Source organism: Podarcis melisellensis (genome assembly GCF_964234715.1).
Source record: "Podarcis melisellensis genome assembly, chromosome: 2".
Lineage (NCBI taxonomy): Eukaryota > Metazoa > Chordata > Lepidosauria > Squamata > Lacertidae > Podarcis > Podarcis melisellensis.
In genome coordinates this window covers 107558181-107580557 of record NC_138529.1, presented here as the reverse complement: position 1 = coordinate 107580557, position 22377 = coordinate 107558181, and the positions used below count along the sequence as shown (strand labels likewise).

Below are 22377 nucleotides of genomic sequence, written 5' to 3'. Positions count from 1 at the left end.
GCTGCAGGTGGAGGAGCGGAGACGTGAACCTGGCTCACACAAAGGAAGGTGTGCTCAAGGTCAGCCCTACTGTTAGGCAGAATGAGGCAACTGCCTCAGGCGGCTGGTCTTGAGGGGCTGTGGTGGAAGCCACCAGATGTTCTTCCTGGCCATACCTTTATGTAGGAGAATAGAGCTCTGTGTGAGACATAGCACAGCTATAAGAGAAGCAAAAGAAGAGTTTGGATTTGATATCCTGCTTTATCAGTATCCTAAGGAGTCTCAAAGGTGAGTGAGGCTGAGAGACTTCAGAGAAGTGTGACTATCCAAAAGAAACAACTGCTTTACCCTTAGGCTAATGGATTACTCAAAATTAAAGTGTGAATGCGGGGCAGCGATCCCCACTTCCCCTCCTAGGAGTGCTTTGAAATGGTTCCATGCAGAAGTGTTCATAGGTTGGCAGGAGGTGAGACCAAACAACGGGAGCTCACCTCATCGCGGGGATTCGAACCACCAACCTTCTGATCGGCAAGCCCTAGGCTCTGTGGTTTAACCCACAGCGCCACCCGTGTCCCTATCCCTAAAGATAACACCAGGTTATTTCCAAGTATACTCAATTACCAGATATTGAAGGGGGGGGATAATAAAACAATTCGCTGCAAGGGTGTGGAGAGAGTGCGTATACAACGAAGGGGATAAACATGAGGAAGCATAGAAGAAATTACATGCCGTTCTCATTTTCAATGGGACATTAGCAATGAATGGGGCTCAAAGCATACTTTCCACTCCTTAAGCCACTCCTGGCTCCAGACTTCCCGAAACTTGACTGCAGCCCACCTTCCGTGCAGATTCAAAGTGAGCCAGAGGAGCATATCTCGGTGTCACTCGGCCGTCACAGCGCTGAAAACCTGCTGCTATTCTTAGGTTCCTCTCCCCGCAAATGCATACCTCTCCGGCACAAAGGTGATGCAATGCGTTCCGGACACTTTATTTTAAATTTCCCATCAAGGGAGCCGCACCTCGGGAAAGGCAAGAGGGTGAAAGTATGCAAACATACAGGCACAGAGGAGATCTGCAGCTCAGCTATCATCCCTCAGCAGGGAATCTGGATCCAAACGTTCATGCAGCTTCGCTCCTGTCCACCCTGCAAAGCGGAAAGATGAAACTGCTGAGGATTCTGGTATCAGGGATCAATTACCTGATTCTCCTGCTCTTCTCCATCTTCTTAGCAGGTAGGCCACTGGAGCCGTCTTAGTGGTGGTCAGCAATCTGACCAGTCAGGGAGAAAAGAAAAGAGTAGGGGGCGAGCAGGGTCCCTCCTCCTGCTACTGCTCCTGTTGCTCCTGTGATGCCATAAAATGTGGAGGTTATTCTCAAGTGTCTCACTGTCCATCCAGGGTGGTTGGAGGAACTGCTTCTTCAGATGACCTGTTTATTGGTCCTGGTTTGCTTGTCCAATGCTTACACAGAAGAAGGGATGGACGAACATCAAAGATGCTCAATCAGCGTGGTGTAGTGGTTAGAGTGTCGGACTAGGACCTGAGGGAACAGGGTTCAAATCCCCACCTGTAAAAGAAGCTCACTAGCTGACCTTGGGACAGCCATTGCATCCCTGTTGAGTCCCCAAACCGGGATGCAGGTATCTTCCTGTCCGTGATATCGCATGAGTCATGTGACCCGGATGACATCACAGCGCTCCCAACATATGCTTTCTATTCAGGGCCGTGCTCTCACAGTGCCCCAGACCACACATTTTGCAGCACCATGCAAGATCTGGAAAAGTAAAGCTTTTTTAGGACGAAATCTTCTGGAGCGGGGGAAACTGAGTGTCCTGGTTTTTTGGGACACTTGCGGGCTATGCCACTGCCCCTCAGCCTAATCAACCCCACGGGGTCTTTGTGGGGATTAAATGAGGAGTTTCTTCAGAAAAGTGATACACCACACTTTGTGGTACCAGTAGCTCCAGTTGTATTAGTGGATCGTAGAATCAGAGAGTTGCAAGGGACCCTGAGGATCATCTAGTCCAACCCCCTGAAATTCAGGAATATGGAGCTGTCCCAGGCAGGGATCGAACCTGCAAACTTGCCATTATCAGCACCACGCTCTAACCAACTCAGCTATCCAGGGTGATAGGTAGTCTTGGCAGATATAAATTTAACAAGAACAGTAAAAGGCCCTACTAAATGTGCTCTGAACTGGGTATTCTTAATATATGGCATGAGAATTGGGGAAGCTTAGAGTTTGAGATGTCAGTCCCCCAAATGTCAGCACACAATCTGACCAACCACTGGCATAGCTGTCAAGGTTTCCCTTTATTAAGGGGAAATTCCCTTATTCCGAATAGGATTCCTCACAAGAAAAGGGAAAAGTTAACAGCTATGACCATGGGGTTTGAGCCCAAAGAGCCAGCAAGAGTTGGCTACTTGATGTCAGTGTCGTATGAGGCGATGCTAGCACATGTATTGTATTTTTTTTTTTAAGAGGTAGATTGAAAACCAGTTTGTTTGGGTTGGGATGGGGGAAAGCTCATCTGTCAAGGAGAAACTGTCACTGCGAAAAAAAACAAGCCCTTGTGTCTGCAATAAGATTCTTTTCTTACGGGAAGGGTGACTGACGTGAATAAAGGCAAGAGTTGAAACAGAGTTCAAGCCTGCTTTGAAAGCCAGGACTAAGGCCAAGAAGAACAAGCTGAAAAAGGGAGACACAGGGATGAAGAAAGTACTTGTCTGCGCCATCAGAGTCACTATCTGCTCTGGCTTGCCCTTGGGCTGCCTCTCTTCCCTCACTGAGTCCACCTCAGGCTTCCTCAACGTGGTGCTCTCCAGATATTGATGGGAGTTGTAGTTCAGAACATCTAGAGGGCACCATGTTGGTGAGGGCTGGCCTACCTCCCCACTGACATTATCACAAGGTTGCTACCACTGGCTGGCTTGCCAAGCAGAGAGCCAATGACCACAGAATCATAGTAGCTCCTGTAGTCCAACCCCCTGCAATGCAGGATTTGTGGGAGTGCTGTGGATAGTAGGAGAGGATATATTGTTTAAATATTATCCTTCCTCACTCACGATAGTGTCAGCAAGTGAGTACATTCCCCAGTATACAGCAGGAAGCTAGTTGGTAGATTTCCGCAGGGCCTGCAAGACAGAGCTGTTCCACCAGGCCTTTGGTCAGGGCGCAGCCTGACTCCCTCCTTTGGCAATCTTTACAAAACTTTAGTTTATGGTTGCCATCAATTTTGATTTTAATTAATTTTTATAATGTTTGCACTGTTTTAGTGTTGTTAGCCGCCCCGAACCTGGCTTCGGCTGGGGAGGGCGGGATATAAATAAAAATTTATTATTATTATTATTATTATTATTATTATTATTATTATTATTAGATTTGTTTGAATCTCTTTACTTAAGCAATTTAATCTGGCTTGTCCAGTTTGGGTTTGATCCTGGTAAATTCCCCTGTGATCCCTTTTAAAAAGAATAAAGATGCAACAGTCTTTTCTTAAAGTAGTGATAAGAAGTTTATTTGTGTTCAGTTCACAGTACGTTCCCTGAAGGCAGGCTTTATCTTGTAGTTACAGAAAAGAGAGTGGGTTCATCCCATGTTGGGAAATGAGCCCATGTGCTGCTGGCTGAGAGCCAGCAGACAGCCAAATCCATCAATATGGAATAACGTCAAGAAGAAGGGGAAAGATGGCTGCGTGACTGGCCCTTTTATAGGGCCTCACAGGCTCACGGTCATCTCCCTGGTCACACACAGGGGGAGGATGTCCAGGTGTGACAGGAAGTCCTCCCGCCTGGAGTAACATCCCCCTGTGTGTCCACTCTGGGCAAACAGGAAGTGTTGTACTTGACTGCTTATGTTACATCCCACAGGAATAACGATGTCAACTATTTATGGCTTGTTTTGTGGAAAGGTTACATGATGCGGCGTCAAGCAAGTGCTGTCCCATACTTTCCAGTGCATCTTTCCCTTCACATTTCGTATCGCTAAAAAAAGGCCATTTTAGGGAGTGAAATTGGTTTGTTGCTCAAGATCTCAAAATCAGCTTTAATTCCGCAACCTGAATTTGCTAGTATGTGACTCTCACCTGAAGAAAATAGTACCAAAAAGAATCCAAGGTTTGTGGGTTTCACAGAGGGATTTCACACCTCCCTGCACCCCATTATTTGAGTACTGTGTAATGTATGAATTGGGTTTGACAGTTCTCTCCCAAGAGAATTCATTTTCTTGCGCCATTGTCAGCCACCGGTACAAATACATCTCTCAGCGCTATGCTGCCCCTAGTGGCTCTGAGTGGTAGCACATCAGGAGCCACCAAGAACACAATTGCACCCGCTGAAAAGATGAGGCCTACCAAAACACATCCCAGTGGAAACACAACTCGAGTGGAAGAACAGCACGGCTAACAAGTGTGACTCTCAGCACGACTGAACCTGCTGAAGGACTTAAGGTTTCACCACCCCTGCCACCTTCGAGATGGCTTATGGTCAGAGTGCCTTCTGCACTGTTTTTACCTGGTGCCGAGTGTGAACTGCAAGGGCTCCTGGGAAATATGTTGCCGTGGTTCATGAAGAAGATCAAGCATCTGCAACAATTAAATGGACTCCACTGGACTTAAGCATATACCCTCCTCTGAATTCAACCAGTGTTTAAAGTTCTAAGATTACAGCATTAACCAGAAGCTCCTATAAGCTCAGGTTCTGTTAACATCTTGCGATCGGGAGCAGATCTGCTAAGAAACTAGTGAAGCTCAAGCTTCCAGGGCACCTCATCTTGGAGAGACCCAGAAGCAAATTTAGTCCACATTGCTTTTTAAAAAATGGGCCTAGTAAACCCAATTTGGGTCGCGCGAGTCAAATTGATTGATTTTTGGTTGTCTATCTTTCAACAGTCCCAAAGTCTGAGAGTCACAGATGTTGCAGAGGTCTGGTGATCTGTAATAGAGCAACCCAATTGAAGGAGATAACAAGAGTCACCCAGACCTCATTTCTGGGTGCAAAAGGGGGCCCCATAACAGTTCAAGCTTCAGGGCCCCCCAAAATGTAGGTCTGCCACTGCTTGTGAGGTCACAAAAATTAGTTGTAAATAGTATATTTTGGGTCATGACCTTGCAAGGAGAGGATATTTACAAAAGAGTAGGGTGATTTACTGGCTTAATAATTATTTGCCTGGATTCCCCTTTCATAATAATAATAATAATAATAATAATAATAATAATAATAATACAGTGGTGCCTCGGGTTACATACGCTTCAGGTTACATACGCTTCAGGTTACAGACTCCGCTAACCCAGAAATAGTACCTCAGATTAAGAACTTTACCTCAGGATGAGAACAGAAATTGTGCTCTGGCGGCGCGGCAGCAGCAGAAGGCCCCATTAGCTAAAGTGGTGCTTCAGGTTAAGAACAGTTTCAGGTTAAGAACGGACCTCCGGAACGAATTAAGAACTTAACCTGAGGTACCACTGTACTGCCAGAAAGGTTGAATAGGCATTAAATTGGATGGGGGAAATAAAGGCTGACATTTTTATGTCAACAAAATGCTGGGCAAATAGAAAGAAAGGATGATACCCGCATTCACAAGCAGTACCTTTCCCATGTTAAACACTGATCTAGAAGCATCCTAACAAATTCCTTATGGCATGAGCTTTTTGGGGCTAAAGAACTTTACCTCAGGATGAGAACAGAAATTGTGCTCTGGTGGTGCGGCAGCAGCAGGAGGCCCCATTAGCTAAAGTGGTGCTTCAGGTTAAGAACAGTTTCAGGTTAAGAACGGAGCTCCGGAACGAATTAAGTACTTAACTCGAGGTACCACTGTAATAATAATTTATTATTCCTACCCTGCCCACCTGGCTAGGTTTCCCCAGCTACTCCGGGGAGCTTCCAACAAAAGTTTAAAAATGCATTAAAACATCGGTCATTAAAAACTTCCCTAAACAGGGAAGTAGAAGGGATTAATGCTCCTGAACAGCAGCTGCTGGAAACCACAGGAGGGGAGAGGGAGCTTGTGCTTGGAGGGTTTTCCATGTGTCTCTGGGCGGCCACTGTGAGAACAGGATGCTGGACTAGATAGTGTAGCACCCTGCTTGTGGTTAACGCTTAGCTGGAATGAAATATTCAACGCAGCAACAGAGAAATTAAAATAATAATTTATTTGTCAGACAAATAAATGAGAGGCACAGTGGTATATGGTTACCAAGCTCTGGCCTGCCTCCTGCCATTATGGCCAGCACTTATATTCCCTTAATCCAGCCCCCTTTGCTCCTCCTTGGGCTGCCTCTGTTCAATCAGCCTGGTTGGATTTCCTATTGGCTGATTGCTATAACTAATCACAAAAAGATACACCCATATCCTCCTGTCCTTATATGGAACACAAAGAGCTATATATAAATGACAAATAAGTAATAATATATCTTACATGGAATCTTAATTACCAGCTCACCTCTTGCCCTCCTTGCCCTATTGCCTTCTAAAACAAATGGTTAATCTTACATTTTTATCTTCAAGGATCTTGAGTTAATCATCATTGAAAGATCTCCTTCATTTGAGGGTCTTTTAAACAAATGCCTGACAACTATATATCAGAAGTGTTCGATGGCGTCTCCTGTCTGGCAAGGGGGGCTAGGCTCATTTGCCCCTCTGGTCTCCTATTGCAATATGACTCTATGAATCTAGCATTTCTTAAATCCTTTGCATAATTACATTTAAGCCAATATATTTAAGCTAATATATTTCATACATTATCACAGGTAGCCTTTTTAAAAAAATAAAACCTTTGTAAAATAAAAAGGAAGGAACTCAGTAAAAAACAGCTTTTAAAGATTTCCCAAAAATGCTCTCATTCTTCCAGCCAGTTGCCTTTTTCACTGCTCTAATGAAAGGCCCATGGTATCATTTTACTATTTGCCCATTCCTAATTGTGTTTTCTCAGCCTTTTTTATGTTCTGTAACATGCAGGATCAGTGTCCTTGCTCTCAGTCTGTAATTTCCTCTTTTTTTTAACGACTTTGAGAATTGTTTTTCCTGCTATAAATCAGGGGGGGGGCCCTTGTTCAGGAGGAAAACATTGCCAAGGTTCCTCTGCCTGGCATGAAACATTTGAAAATCTAAGCCCATTTAATTTAGGAACCTGATCAAGATATAAGCCAATATAAGTCTTGATTAAAAATGCAGTCTATATTCAGATGCCACATTCCCCCCTTTCAAGCTCAAGGACCTTGCTTACCAAGCGTCCTTGATAGCTTGATCTTCATCATATTCCTGAGGTAAAGCTCTGTATAGGGCCATGATATGAGGTAGAGTTTCATTCGAAATCATCTTGCTAATTGTACTTCTAAAACGTGAGATGATACATGGCACCATACATAAAACCATTATTACTACCGTCAAGAAAAACAAGCAAGACAATAATATCCCTTTGAGTCCCGCAACATTAGGTAACCAATTGGTGAGCCATCCCATATCCCATCCTTCCCATGTTTGTACTTGGACATGTGCTATATTCTCCATCTTTGTAGCCAACACACGGATTGCCTCACCATTATCAGAAATGTTAAAGCAACAGGCATTCCCTGTCAAGTTCAAGACTCCACATAGGCCTCCCTGCCTGGCAAGTACATAATCCATTCCCATTTTCAGCTGCAAAATGGCGGCTCTACTTTCATCCAACTGTTGTGCAATAAGTCTCAAACTCTGGGCCGTTGCATTGGTTACAAGTTCCACTACTGCTTGCAATCGAATTATTCTGTTTAGATTATAAATAGGATCCCGTGCCCCTTGTATGAGCTCACCAGGATTCCAGGAGGCAGGATCATAATAGGCTATAATGCGCTCTGGCGGCCAATCATCAGTACCGCTCCAACTTTGGGTACTTCCTCCTGCTATACGAGAAATATCAGCATTCCTTCGTGTTCGCTTAGCTGAACTAGTGGGCATAATCCACATTGGTGGTAATACCCATCCCAGGAAACAAGTCCCACTCCATTTGGAAGGGAGTTTCTTGTATGCCCATTCTCCACATATCCACCACAACCATCGGGTCTGAGGTTTTTGGTACGTGGAGTACAGAAGGCGAAAATATCAAAAGAGGTAGAGAGTTCACAGTGCAGTATGTTAGATTGCCTTTTTCTGTCACAGTTATGTTCCACACCACTTTCCATGCATGAATAAAAGGAGGTGCACAGGGCAAGGTATTCCGAGTTCGATAGGTAGTACCGTGTGCCCAGGTATGACTATTCTTAATATAATCCCAAGTATAGTGACAATGAGAAGAGCCTATCATGGTAGAATCAGCTGCATCTGATGATTTATGTACACAGAATTCCCCTTGCACAGGTATAACTCGTAATGGTTTAGTTGAGTTCCATCCGGGGAAATTCTGTACTTCTGTTTGGTGTGGCATTTCGCTTACCATACCAATGGCATCTAATGGTATTGGTAATAAGGGCATACCTCCCTCTGAATCATCTGGCCCAAGAGAGCAAACAAGGCAATTAGTCCTATTTGCAACATTGGCTACCATCTCAGCTAAGCCTACCCACATATTGTGGTCATGGCGGAATCCATATTTAGCAAATTTGGTCAGATTCATGGACCCTTCCCCTTCCCAAGGGATCAGGATTAATAATAAAATCATGTTGATGTCTAGCATATGCATTCCTTCCACAAAAGATTACCTTATTGTGATAGCAAATAATTATTAGTCCCAATATAATTCCCCCAGTGACAGAAATGGGGAACCACCAAGACCAAAACATATATCCCAAGGATCCCCAATGTGTAATATCTCTGATAATTGTTCCACAAGGGGGCAGTCAATCAATTGTATAAGAGAATCTTCCCGTTCACAATTGCTGGTTTAGACGCTCCTCAAGCTTCAGGCGTGCGCAGGTCAGCCAGCTTCCAGGTTGTGGCTGCAGCAGGCCGGTCGTCTAATGTTGCCCGTGACCTAACCCGTTCCCGGTAGGGCTAGATACAGGGGTTTTTGGAGAGAGTCAGTTTTAAAGGATTAGAGGGGTCACCTTTGCATGTCCAACTGCCTTCAGACTTCTTCAAACGAGAGTGATGAATCCAGGGGGTCACCTCAGCTACCTTCACCGCTGTTAGAATAGAGAGCAGGACGGTGTAAGGTCCACGCCACTTAGGTGCAAGTGGATCACGTTTCCACTCTTTCACCCATATGCTATGCCAGCCTGGAGCTGATGAATCGGCTTGGCAATGCTGCACGGCGTGTGCTTGAGGGCCCACCTGTTAAGATAAAAAAACAAACAAACACGGGAGAGAGGCAAAAACACGGGAGAGATTGCACTTGTCCCTGTGTCACATGGTCTCCTATTTGTTTGAGGTCAGTTGGAATATCCTGAACAAAGGAGGGCGGCCTCCCATACAGGAGCTCAAAAGGTGACAACTTAAGTCTTTTTGTGGGTGCGCACCGAACACGAAACAGTGTTATGGGTCAGCAAGCACATGGGGATATTAAAGCAGCCTGTGCTTTTCCTTTGCAGGCTTGGCACAGCCCGGCCTGGTCCCTGGGGTGCAGGGCCGTAAGAGATGGAGGCAGGCTGGGCCCTCTCCCTCCTGGGTGAAGCACCTGCCGGAAGCCTCGTGGCAATCATCCCCCCCCCGGGGGCACACGCAACAGACACTGGGGCCAACGGAGCGTGGTGGGTTAGGGTGGCAAATGCCTCTCTGAGCTCCGCAGAAAAGCTGAACTTGCACCAGAGCCGCCTCTGACCCACATAATGGGCTATTGCCAGCTTGTATTTTAGGGAGCTGGTTTCTTGTTTTCAGCCTTGCAGCAGCAGTACCCGACTGCACACACTTAATGTGATCTCACAACAATCCTAGGAGGTAGGCCATGGTTATTCCCATTGTAGAAGAGAGGAGAAACGGAGTGATATAATGCCAGCAGTAGTATAAATATGTCCCCATACATGCACCATACAAATAAAGAGTGGACACATAGTCCTACAGATACAACCGGCCCTTTGAGGGTGACCAAACTGTTGATGCGGCCCCCGATGAATTTGAGTTTGACACCCCTGCTTTAGACATATTAGTGGGCTTCTGGCATGCCCTGCAGATGCCTTGCACAAGCGTCTGGCGGTAGGTAGTAAGCCTGGCCAGGTGAATTGCATTGTTTGGATCCCAATTAGGATCTTCCAAGGGAAAGTTGTCCTGGAGATGATGGTCAATATTATAAATATTTCCCACTCTGGCCTGCTCACGCAAATATATCTGTGCCTTTTCAATTATGTCTCTCCTTTCCTCAGTGGTGAAAAGAGTATTCAGGAGCTGGCGACAATCTGTCCAAATAGGACTATTACTATTGAGGTCACCAAGTCCATCATAGCCTGAGGTTTTTCTGCGAAAGATGGGGTGTTTTCCAATTCATCAGATCTGTAGTTGTGAATGGAATACATTGCAGGGTCGAAGTTCGAGGTGGCCGTGGTCCAGGTTGCCCATTAACCAGCACAGGCTCCTCAAGTGCATCAAATACTCTTCTAAGAGGGGCTACTACGTGACCTTTTTCTTCACTTTGCTCTAGGGGCCTCAAATCATAGGGGATGGTATTTGTCCCAAGGCGTTCTTTTAGCAGCTTTATACGCCTGGCTGTATTGCTTGCTGACCGATTAAGGTCTCCCTGTAACTTCTGTAATAATTCTCTAGGACTTGGATGTACAGGGGTTTGGGGTAGGCAATCAGTTGTTCCACTAAAAGAGACTGTAGATGGAGTTCTACTGGGACTCACAGGTGGAATAACCACTTCTGCTTGGGCTTCATTATAGGACTCCAATGCCTCCTGAAGATATTTATCATAATCTATCAAGGAATCAAGCTCTGTGACTCCACCCCCATTATTCGTTCCACTTTCTTGCCTTGGGGTTACAACTGGTGGAGGGTTTGAATTAGGCTCCCTTCGATGTGGAGCATAGGGTGGAGGTGGAAGCACCTCTACCTCTGGTCCCTCAAAAATGGGTTTGAGTTTATTTGGCAAGATTCCTTTCCTAGCTTCGGCTTTTACAGCCAATAATTTGCATCGTTGGACTTTGCATTCCCTTATCCATGGAGGATTTTTTTTATTTAATGTGCTCAGCCAGGAATCTATATATGAAAATTGTTCTGGGCACCCTCCAGTTTCTTTGGTGATGTTAGACCAAAGTTTGCTTACTAAATTTATATCAAAGGTTCCCTGAGATGGCCATCCAGTATTTTCTTTTGGCTACCCTAATTCACATAACGTTCTCAAGCGCTCTGGCGTCATTTTGACTCCATATGCCCCTGAGAAGGCTTTCTTAAAATTATTTAACATACATTCAAGAGGTGTATTTCCCCCTTTGAACCCCCAACTCCCATTGTATGGCCCTGTGAAGTATCCACTCAGTCACTCACACACACGCCTTACTGGGAAACGAAGTAGTACTCACTCCACACTTAGGTCAGCTACACATTGTACTTTCTCACACATGCAATGCGCTAGATACTTCAACCACACTCTACCTCCCAATCTTCCCTTTTCCCTACACCAGATCACCATCTGATGTACCCAGCCACCTAGCGTACTCAGTTCCCCTTTACTGAGACGCAGAAGTTTGATCAGGACTTCTCTTCCTCCCAATTAATTGGAGGGCCAAAACCCCTTAGTGCACTTACCCTTAGCTGGTTGCCTGTTTCCCCCGGTCCGTCGCCGCCAGTGAGCAGGGTATCAGACAGACGAGACTTCTGCGTTCCCCCTGGAAAAATTTACCAGTGCACGCTGGGAAGCAGTTTAGAGATCCTCTCTCTTGTACCCTGTCCAATAGGGCGAAGGGGCTGCGTTCCAGCAGACCACTTATCCGAGTCGCAGGCACCATAAAATGTAGCACCCTGCTTGTGGTTAACGCTTAGCTGGAATGAAATATTCAACGCAGCAACAGAGAAATTAAAATAATAATTTATTTGTCAGACAAATAAATGAGAGGCACAGTGGTATATGGTTACCAAGCTCTGGCCTGCCTCCTGCCATTATGGCCAGCACTTATATTCCCTTAATCCAGCCCCCTTTGCTCCTCCTTGGGCTGCCTCTGTTCAATCAGCCTGGTTGGATTTCCTATTGGCTGATTGCTATAACTAATCACAAAAAGATACACCCATATCCTCCTGTCCTTATATGGAACACAAAGAGCTATATATAAATGACAAATAAGTAATAATATATCTTACATGGAATCTTAATTACCAGCTCACCTCTTGCCCTCCTTGCCCTATTGCCTTCTAAAACAAATGGTTAATCTTACATTTTTATCTTCAAGGATCTTGAGTTAATCATCATTGAAAGATCTCCTTCATTTGAGGGTCTTTTAAACAAATGCCTGACAACTATATATCAGAAGTGTTCGATGGCGTCTCCTGTCTGGCAAGGGGGGCTAGGCTCATTTGCCCCTCTGGTCTCCTATTGCAATATGACTCTATGAATCTAGCATTTCTTAAATCCTTTGCATAATTACATTTAAGCCAATATATTTAAGCTAATATATTTCATACATTATCATAGGTAGCCTTTTAAAAAAATAAAACCTTTGTAAAATAAAAAGGAAGGAACTCAGTAAAAAACAGCTTTTAAAGATTTCCCAAAAATGCTCTCATTCTTCCAGCCAGTTGCCTTTTTCACTGCTCTAATGAAAGGCCCATGGTATCATTTTACTATTTGCCCATTCCTAATTGTGTTTTCTCAGCCTTTTTTATGTTCTGTAACATGCAGGATCAGTGTCCTTGCTCTCAGTCTGTAATTTCCTCTTTTTTTTAACGACTTTGAGAATTGTTTTTCCTGCTATAAATCAGGGGGGGGGGGGCTTGTTCAGGAGGAAAACATTGCCAAGGTTCCTCTGCCTGGCATGAAACATTTGAAAATCTAAGCCCATTTAATTTAGGAACCTGATCAAGATATAAGCCAATATAAGTCTTGATTAAAAATGCAGTCTATATTCAGATGCCACATTAGGTCATTGGGCTGATCCAGGAAGCTCTCCATGTTCTTAGGAGTTTCGTTTTTCTCCTCACTTGCCAGCCACTGGTGTTGGCACATCAGGCAACATCACCACAGGAACCACGAGCACACCAGCTGCACCTGTGACCAACAGCACCATTCTGCCAGTTAACACTGCCAAGACCACCGGGACATCTCTTGCTACCACAGCTTCATCCACGGTAACTAATGGCAACCAGCCATCAGACACAAGCGACGGCGCTGTACTACTGATGAGCATCACCACATCAGCAGGAGCCCATGTTGAAACTGATATAACCATGGCAGGTATGGATAGGCCTACTAAACTTCCTCGATTCCTTCCCAAGCTCATCTTTTAAAGGCCACCTTCTGTCGGCCCCATTCTAACACTCTCGGTCGCCTTCTTTCGCCACAGGAACAGAGATGACACAGAGTCCAGAAGATCAACCGTTGACGTTCTGGGGGATCATTCTGATCTCTTTAGCAGTGACTGCAACTATCACAGCAGGCTTCATTGGATGTTTCTTCTTCTTCTGCAGAGTAAGGCAGGCATGCCAGCTTTCATCATATCGTTGGGAGATGGGCCAATGACATAATTAGAGCCAGGATTCAAGTGAATAAGATGCTGGCAAGACACTGGCACTTTTCAACACAGTGGCTCCCTGGTAGCTCAGCTGGTTAACTGCTGATCACGCCAAGGTTGCAGGTTTGATGCTGTTGGTCTAGATCAGGGATGTCCAACAGGTAGATCCCCGTGATGTTTTGGTAGATTGCAGTCAATCTCTGGCTCCCTTTCCTCTGCGTTGGTAAATCTGATTCCTGTGCCACCCCCTTGTCCTGGCCTCCATTGTTGTTTGAACTCAGGAAGGCAAGACAGAGCTCCCTCTGTGTGGCTGTTTTCATCCACAGGGATGTTTTTGTGAGGGACCTCCCTTGCCTTCCTCCACCACCCCAAAACGGAACTCCCCTCCCCCCCAAAAAGCCTGCACCTTAACCCCCCAAAAACGGGGCTTTCCTCCTCCTAAAGAAAGCTCAACAACTTTGAGCTGAACCCCTAAAAAATGGCGGTAGATCACTGCCAGATTTTAATTCTGAAAGTGGATTGCAGTCTCTTGGGAGTTGGCCACCTCTGGACTAGATTATCCTCAGGGTCTCTTCCAACTCTGCAGTTTTATGATTGGCCCTAATGCCATGTGCTAAGCCAGCTAGATGCTTGCTAAAATAGAGTACACTGACAACAAGGCGAGATTGTCGCAGCATATATCATTTTGTTTGCAGATAAAGGTAAAGGTAAAGGGACCCCTGACTATTAGGTCCAGTCGTGACGGACTCTGGGGTTGCAGCGCTCATCTCGCTTTACTGGCTGAGGGAGCTGGCGTACAGCTTCCGGGTCATGTGGCCAGCATGACGAAGCCGCTTCTGGCAAACCAGAGCAGCGCACGGAAACCCCATTTACCTTCCCACTGGAGTGGTACCTATTTATCTACTTGCACTTTGACGTGCTTTCGAACTACTAGGCTGGCAGGATCAGGGACCGAGCAACGGGAGCTAACCCCGTCGCGGGGATTCGAACTGCCGACCTTCTGATCAGCAAGTCCTAGGCTCTGTGGTTTAACCCACAGCGCCGCCCGCAGAGCAAAATAGATGTGAGTTGTTTATAGAATTTATTTTTTAAAAAAACCTACTTATTAGCCACAAAGATTAGGGAAGCGGCACTAAAGAAAAGGGTATTCATCCTTTATATCCCGCCCCCTCTTCCTTTCCTCTCCCACCCTTCACAGAATCTGCCATTTGTTCAACTTTGGAGAAAGAGGCACAGAGCATCTATCATCTGCAGGAGGAAGTTAACAGCATTGGAGAGGTGTAGAAATTAGATTGGAGAAAGAGCATGAGAGGAAAGAGTTAAACATGCTCATGCTCTCCCCCCCCCACGCCACTTCCTTGATCATCCACATGAGGCCACTAATGAGTTCTTGTTTTTAAAGAAGGAGATCCCAGTCATAATTTTGTACATCTCACCTAATGCAGTGCAAATAACAGCAAGGAAGAAAGGGGTTAAATGCTCTCTCCCTCTGCTATGATCCCAGTCACAGAATCACAGAATTGTAGAGTTCGAAAGGACCCTGAGGGTTATCTAATCCCCTGCAATGCAGGAATTTCAGCTAAAGCATCCATGGCAAATGGCCATCCAACCTCTGCTTATAAAGCCAGGACCTCACAGCAGAGTCCTTTTTACCATTAAACAGCTGTTACTGTCCTTTCTTGTAACTTGAATCCATTGGTTGGGGCCTACTCTCCAGAACAGGAGAATACAAGCTAGCTCCTTCTTCCATGTGACAGCCCTGTAGATATCTGAAGGTGGCTATAAAGTCTCCTCTAGATTCCCAGATCTTTGATCATCTTGGTCACCTTCCTCTGCAGACATTCCAGCTCGTCAGGATACTTATATGGTGGTGCCCAGAACTGGACACAGTGTTGCATGTGTGGTCTGACCAAGGCAGAATAGAGTGGGACTATTATTATTTCCCTTGATCTGGACACCATACTTTTGGTCTACCAAGACCCCTAGATCCTTTTCACATGTACTAGTGGCAATCTAGGTGTCCCCTATCTTGTATTTGTGCATCTGGTTCATCCTGCCTTAGTGCAGAAACTTACATTTGTCCCTATTGAAATTCATTTTGTTAGTTTGGACCCTGTTCTCCAATCTGTTAAGGTTGTATTGAATCCCGATTCTATCTTCATTGGCTCCCAGTACATTTCCAAGCACAATTCAAAGTGTTGGTGCTGACCTTTAAAGCCCTAAACAGCCTCGGTCCTGTATACCTGAAGGAGCGTCTCCACCCCCATCATCCAGCCTAGATGCTGAGGTCCAGCGCCGAGGGCCTTCTAGCCGTTCCCTCGATGCGAGAAGTGAGGTTACAGGGAACCAGGCAGAGGGCCTTCTCGGTAGTGGCGCCTGCCCTGTGGAACGCCCTCCCAACAGATGTCAAGGCAATAAACAACAATTTTACTTTTAAAAGACAACTGAAGGCGGCCTGTTTAGGGAAGTTTTTAATGTCTGACTGTGTTGTTTTTAATATTCTGTGGGGAGCTGCCAAGAGTGGCTAGAGAAACCTAGCCAGATGGGTGGGGTATAAATAATAATTTATCATCATCATCATCATCTTCTTCTATGGCATTAGCTGCCCCTCCCATTTGCTACCCCCAGGGGGCGGAGGAAGATGGCGGTGGGGGTGGTGCGCCCCGGGTGTCATCACTGAGGGGGGTGACATTTGGCGCACCGCCCACCCGCAACTCCCAAGCCTACCCCGACCCGTCGGGGGAAGGGGCAGAGCTGCACTGCCTTGCCGGCGGCCTTCCCCCCTTCCTCCTTTGTTTTGACAGCTCAGGGGAGGCTTGGGAGTCACGGGCAGGCGGGCAGTGCGCCGTTGCGCCCCCCGCGCACAGGTTGCTTCCTGGGGGGGGAGCCTCCCCCAAGCTGTCAAAATAAAGAGGGAAGGGAGAAAGGCTGCTGGCAAAGCGGCGTAGCTCCCTCCCCAACACAACCCAGGAAGCAGCCCGCCATGGGCGGCTCGCTCCACCACAAACCCCTGGCACCTCGCTCTATCATGTGACAAAGACACGTGAGAGCAGAAGCAGCAAAGCGTGCTGGGACTACACAATCATTTGGGCCTACTAAAGTTATTCAGGCCTAACTGCTAACTGTTGAGTCCCTCTGACCTGACTTAGCAGCCAGTTTCTCTCTGTGCTCTCTGTAAACTTTCAGTCAGAGTCAGTCTGCCTCAGCTGTGAGCAGAGTCAGTATGTAATCTCAGTCAAACTGTCTGGAACCATGTTGTTTATGAAGAAATTTATTTTAATTCAGTAAGGCTCTTATTCTTTCAATTAAAAACTCTGCATTATTAATTTACGCTGCGCGTCACGTTCCACCCCATGGGCGTCTTGCCCCCTGGGACACTCGCCCCGTCCCCATGGCCCTGCCCCCAGGTACACAGTTAGCTCCGCCTCTGGCTACCCCTCCCAGTTTGACGCTATAATTATGGTCTCCTCCCAGAAGCTGCTATTTGTACTTGCTCATTAAATACAATGTATTTAACATGGCACATTAAATATAATGTATTTAACAACACATCTAATTTGGCTGGAAGGATCAGGATTCCTGACTTATTTCAGAGTTTTGGAGAAGAACTTACAGTCATACCTCATGTTACGTCCGCTACATGTTACATTCTTTCAGGATACGTCCTGCAGCAACCCAGAAGTACCAGAAAGGGTTGCTTCTGGGTTTCACCGCTCGCGCATGCGCAGACGCACAAAGTGATGCCACGCGCATGCACAGAAGAGGCGAATCACAACCCGCACGTGCGCAGACACGCCACTGCAGGTTGTGCTCTTTTCATGTTTCGAACGGGCCTCCGGAACGGATCCCGTTCGCAACCACAGGTACCACTGTACTTACTGGCAATTAGAAAAATGGTTCAACAGTCTGAGTTGAAACTTGGCAGTGTAGGAAATGTGAGCCATGAATCCTTGATGAGTTGGGAGTAGAAACAATTAATCACTCATTTGATGAGTGACTTCATGAAGCTGACAGGTGAATATATATTATGCTTGATGATTTTTAAAAAATGCTTAAGCGGACACTATTTCCTGCGTTGGGCTTGTTGTTTTTTCTGGAACTATTGTTATCTTTCTTTCTCTTTGCTAACAAGAATACCTCTTTTTCTTTAATTGCAGAGAAATAATTTCTAAGCCAAAATCCAGGTTTCAGCTCCTCTTCCTTGTACCTTCCTTATTCAAGAGAATAGACAAGGAACTGCTGTTACACTTGCTTGGGGGTGTTGCAACCAGATCCTGTGGCAAGTGTGATCCCCAGAAGATCCATCCGTCATCATTTGAGCATCCTTAAACTGGGACCAGAAGTTCCACAACTCTCTTGAGTCTTCCCAACTCCTAAATCAAGCACCAGACTTTAACTCAAGTACAGAGAGACTTTAGAGCAATGTTGTGGAGCCCCAATGTTTTCAAATGTGGAAAAAAAATAAGACACACAAGCTATTTCTATCAAATATCTTTTGCATTGTCTTGGTTTTCTCAGCCTAAAAATGTAATGAAGTTACATAGTCGCATGCTAACGAACCCCTGATGGGTGAGATGTTCAGTTACCACTTGGGGTACTATTTGCTTTGCCACAAAATTCTGCAAAACATTGGGAGATCACCAAACATAAACATGAGACTTCGGTGTGCAATTGTGGAATCCAATTCCATGGGGAAACTTGCACTTCTTTGACTGCAGAAGGTGGCAGTAGGGATTATCTATAGAAAACCCATTAAGCAATTATGACTCACTGCTATCCTGTTCTGCAAATGCTGATATATGCAAAAGTAGGCACCTATAATGTGTCTAATAGTAAGCACCACCACTTCTCATTCCCAGTTCTTCATTGCTACACAGACTTGCTGACTGCACAGCACACTTCCCGGCCCACACAAAGCCTCAGGCTGCTGTTTGTTCCGTAATTTGCTGCTGTCACCTCAGTTGTATCCTCCAGGGAAGGGAACTTTTATTTGACAAGATTAGCTGAGGGATTGCAGGTTCTGTGTCTGGCAGCGTCATGTAATTAATAAAATAGGCAGGGTTTTAATAGCACACTGGTGCCTTGGCCTTGACATTCTGTGCCAGCATGCAAGGTGAGTTATGCCTGCTGGGTACGAAGGTTTGACTAAACCCCAACACCGCTGACACCCCATGACCAATCATTCAGGGTGTATCTTAGCCCTCCAATGTTTGGTGAGCGATGCTCACAACAGGTGCTGCTATTGGCTCAGCGCGCTTTCTTTACAGCAGAGAATTCTGACCCAAAAAAAATTGGAAATGGGAGCCACCTGCTCTGGGCACTAGTGATGGGGGAGAAATTCAGTTCCCATTTCAAGGGGAACTTACTTAATTCACACAGTGTGATGTAGTGGTTAAGAGTGGTGGACTCTTAATTCACACAGTGTGGTGTAGTGGTTAAGAGCGGTGGACTCGTAATCTGGGGAACCGGATTCGCTTTCCCGCTCTTCCACATGCAGCTGCTGGGTGACCTTGGGCCAGTCATATTTCTCTGAAGTCTCTCAGCCCCACTCACCTCACAGAGTGTTTGTTGTGGGGGAGGAAGGAAAAGGAGGTTGTTAACTGCTTTGAGACTCTTATTCTCCTGACAGAACTCTATTAGCCTTTTGAGACTCCTTAGGGTAGTGATAACGCGGGATATCAAATCCAAACTCTTCTTTCAGAAACAATGCACATGCCGAAACACACCCACCCTTTGAAATTCACGCTTCTTCAGATTTTGTATTGCAGTCCCTCAGTCCAGTAACATATACAAAAAATGCATATATTAGGGCAAAGTATGCATAAAAATGCATATATTAGCAAAAATAATATATCAAAATTGCATTTTATTACAGAAAATCTCTTTGCAAAAACAAAAACAAAAGTATATTAGACAAAAGTGCATACAAAAATGTGCCTATCAGGAGAAATGTGCATGGATGAATTTTCACAAAAAAAACTTTTTGAAAAAGGAAACACAAACTAATGTAGGAATGTGAAGAATCAATTGTAGAGCTGGAAGGGATCACGAAGGGCATCTAGTCCAACCAGCTGCAGTGCAGAAATCTAATTGTGCAATGCAGGGCTCAAACCCACAACCCTGAATCATATTGAGAGAGTCTCGTGTTCTACCAACTGAGCTATCCCACAGGCCCTGAAAAACAGATAGAACCCAAAATTTCCAGTGTCACTCATCTCTACCAGGCAAAGATGTTTGATGGGCATTCAGATTTCCTCTGCCCTTAATATACGCGCGCCCCCCGTCCTTTCAATGGGGCACACACAGAGGCAGCCCAAGTCATTTCACGGCCTAAGGTGAAAGACGCGATAACACCATTTTCCTTCTTCATACAGAAGTCAACCAGACTGGCGTTGGACTTTTACTTCATTATGAGTATTAGGATAGCACAGTGGTGGAAAACCTATGGCATGCGTGCCAGAGGGGGCACTCAGAGCCCTCCCTGTGGGCACGCGTGCCATCGCCCCAGCACAGAAGGCGAGGGCAGCGCATCGAGTCCTCAGCTCAACTTGTGTCTGAGTAGAAGTGCCTTGGATGAGGCTTCGGGGTTTGTGTGTGTGTGTGTGTGTGTGTGTGTGTGTGTGTGTACAAAATAGAGCCACAACCTCAGAGTGATTTTCCCTTGGGGAGCCTCCACTGTGGGTGGGGAGGATGCAGCGCTTTGCATGCGCTCAGAAGCGCACTGCCACATTGGTGGGCCGCCGAGAGTTCTGAGCCAGTGGCGTAGCATGGGGGGTGCAGGGGGGGCCGGCCGCACCGGGCGCAACATCTGGGGGTTAGGGTTAGGGGGCGCAAATCCACGGGTTAGGGGGCGCAAATCCACGGGTTAGGGGGCGCAAATTACTTGCCATGCCCCGGGTGCTGACAACCCACGCTACGCCACTGTTCTGAGCAGCCGCCTTCCTCCTCCTCCTGCTGCTGTTGCTGCTTGCAAGGTTAAGGCTTTACACACCTTCTGGTTGGAGACAATGGGAGTGGATTCAGAAGTGGAGCGGAGGCTTTGCGCCCCCCATCGGAGCTGCCAGATCCCGCTCCTACTTGTGTGCAAGCAGGAGAAGGGCGGAGATCTCAGCCGGGAAGCACGAAGCCTCCATTTCTGAGAGATCCCCACCCTGCTCCTGCTTGCTCGCAAGCAGGAGAGGGAGCGGGCAGCTCAGCTGAGGAGCGCCTGGCTGCCTTCAGGTGGTGCAGAGGCTCTCAGATGCTGCCTCCACCTTCCCCAACCTCAGCAACTATTCGGCCTGACTGCCTTCATGGGGTTGGAGGGGATCTGATGCGGAGGTGGGGGCTCCTTTAAACTTCTCCCTTGAGCCGCCGAACCCCTCAATGGAAAGTGTGATGGAGCCTGCACCTCCCCAGCTGAGCAGCCCCGATCCAGCTCCTGTTCCCGTGCAAGCAGCAATGCTGCCTAGCAGAGCAGCCAGATCCCACTCCTACTTGCCTGTAAGCAGGAGCAGGCTGGGGGGGGGGTGACATCCCTTGCCTGCTCGCTTGCCTCCCAGGCCCAGCCTTCCCTCACTCAGTGCCTCCGGAGCAGTGTTGCTGTTCTGCTTCTGAAAAAAGTTCGAAAACCAGAACACTCGGGTTCCAAGTAGTTCGAGAACTAAGCTGTTCAATAACCAAGGTACCACTGTATTGCTCCACTCTTTCTCCACATGGATGCGCCAACCTCCCCTTCTAAACTAAAACCTCAGTATTCAGGTTAAATTGCCGTGTTGGCACTTTGAGATAAATAAGTGGGTTTCGGGTTGCAGTTTGGGCACTCAGTCTCTAAAAGGTTCACCATCTCTATGATAGCATCTCACATGTGGGGGCCGAAGGGTAGATATAGAAGGGAGCCAGTGTGGTGTAGTGGTTAAGAGCGGTAGTCTCGTAATCTGGGGAACCGGGTTCGCGTCTCCGCTCCTCCACATGCAGCTGGGTGACCTTGGGCCAGTCACACTTCTCTGAAGTCTCTCAGCCTCACTCACCTCACAGAGTGTTTGTTGTGGGGGAGGAAGGGAAAGGAGAATGTTAGCTGCTTTGAGACTCCTTTGGATAGTCATAAAGCGGGATATCAAATCCAAACTCCTTTTCTTCTTCTCTTATAGCTGTGCTATGTCTCACACAGAGCTCTATTCTCCTACATAAAGGTATGGCCAGGAAGAACATCTGGTGGCTTCCACCACAGCCCCTCAAGACCAGCCGCCTGAGGCAGTTGACTCATTCTGCCTAACAGTAGGGCCGACCTTGAGCACAAGTTCCTTTGTGTGTGCGAATTGCTCCACACAGCTAACATGAATAGAAAATTCTTGTGTGAATAAGCAACTCTGGCTGGAAGTGGCAGTTACTCCACTAGTAGGTACAAGAAGCTCACTTCCTGCTTGACTGTCTGGTTAGATTCCTTCTGTGCCCAAAGGAGTCATTATCCAATGCCCTCGAGGTGGGGGGGAACCCTTTTCCTTCATTCAGAGGGAAATATGCAAATACTTCCTCTTGCATGTTTCTTCCAACTGCCAGTGACTGGTTCTTTCTGTTATTTTATCATGCTTACGCATCTAGGCAACATGTTTTCTAATTAGACTGGAAAACTACAAGCAAATGGATCTCTTATTTTAAAAACAGAGGGCTTATAAAGTCTCTTCCCTAAGGAGCAGCTGCTAGCAGTTGACCCATGCTGGTTTACAGGACATTTGCCTGATTATAAATGATAGAATAATAGAATATCATCATTTGCTAATCAATCTGGAATGGGTTTGGCACATCTCCACTCACTGGGTTTGCAAGCCCAGATTCCAAGCCACTAAACCCGCCCT

At 46.4% G+C, this 22377-nt stretch overlaps 1 protein-coding gene across 1 annotated transcript; it reads left to right on the top strand.

Annotated features, from left to right (window-relative positions):
• Window positions 1–975: 975 nt before the first annotated feature.
• On the top strand, window positions 976–18032 carry LOC309365182 (uncharacterized protein). Its single transcript, XM_081903393.1, has 4 exons — window positions 976–1211; window positions 13021–13266; window positions 13376–13500; window positions 17701–18032. The coding sequence occupies exons 1-4, from the start codon at window positions 1025–1027 to the stop codon at window positions 17713–17715; spliced, it is 573 nt and encodes a 190-aa protein (XP_081759519.1). The 5' UTR covers window positions 976–1024; the 3' UTR covers window positions 17716–18032.
• The last annotated feature ends 4345 nt before the right edge of the window (window positions 18033–22377 follow it).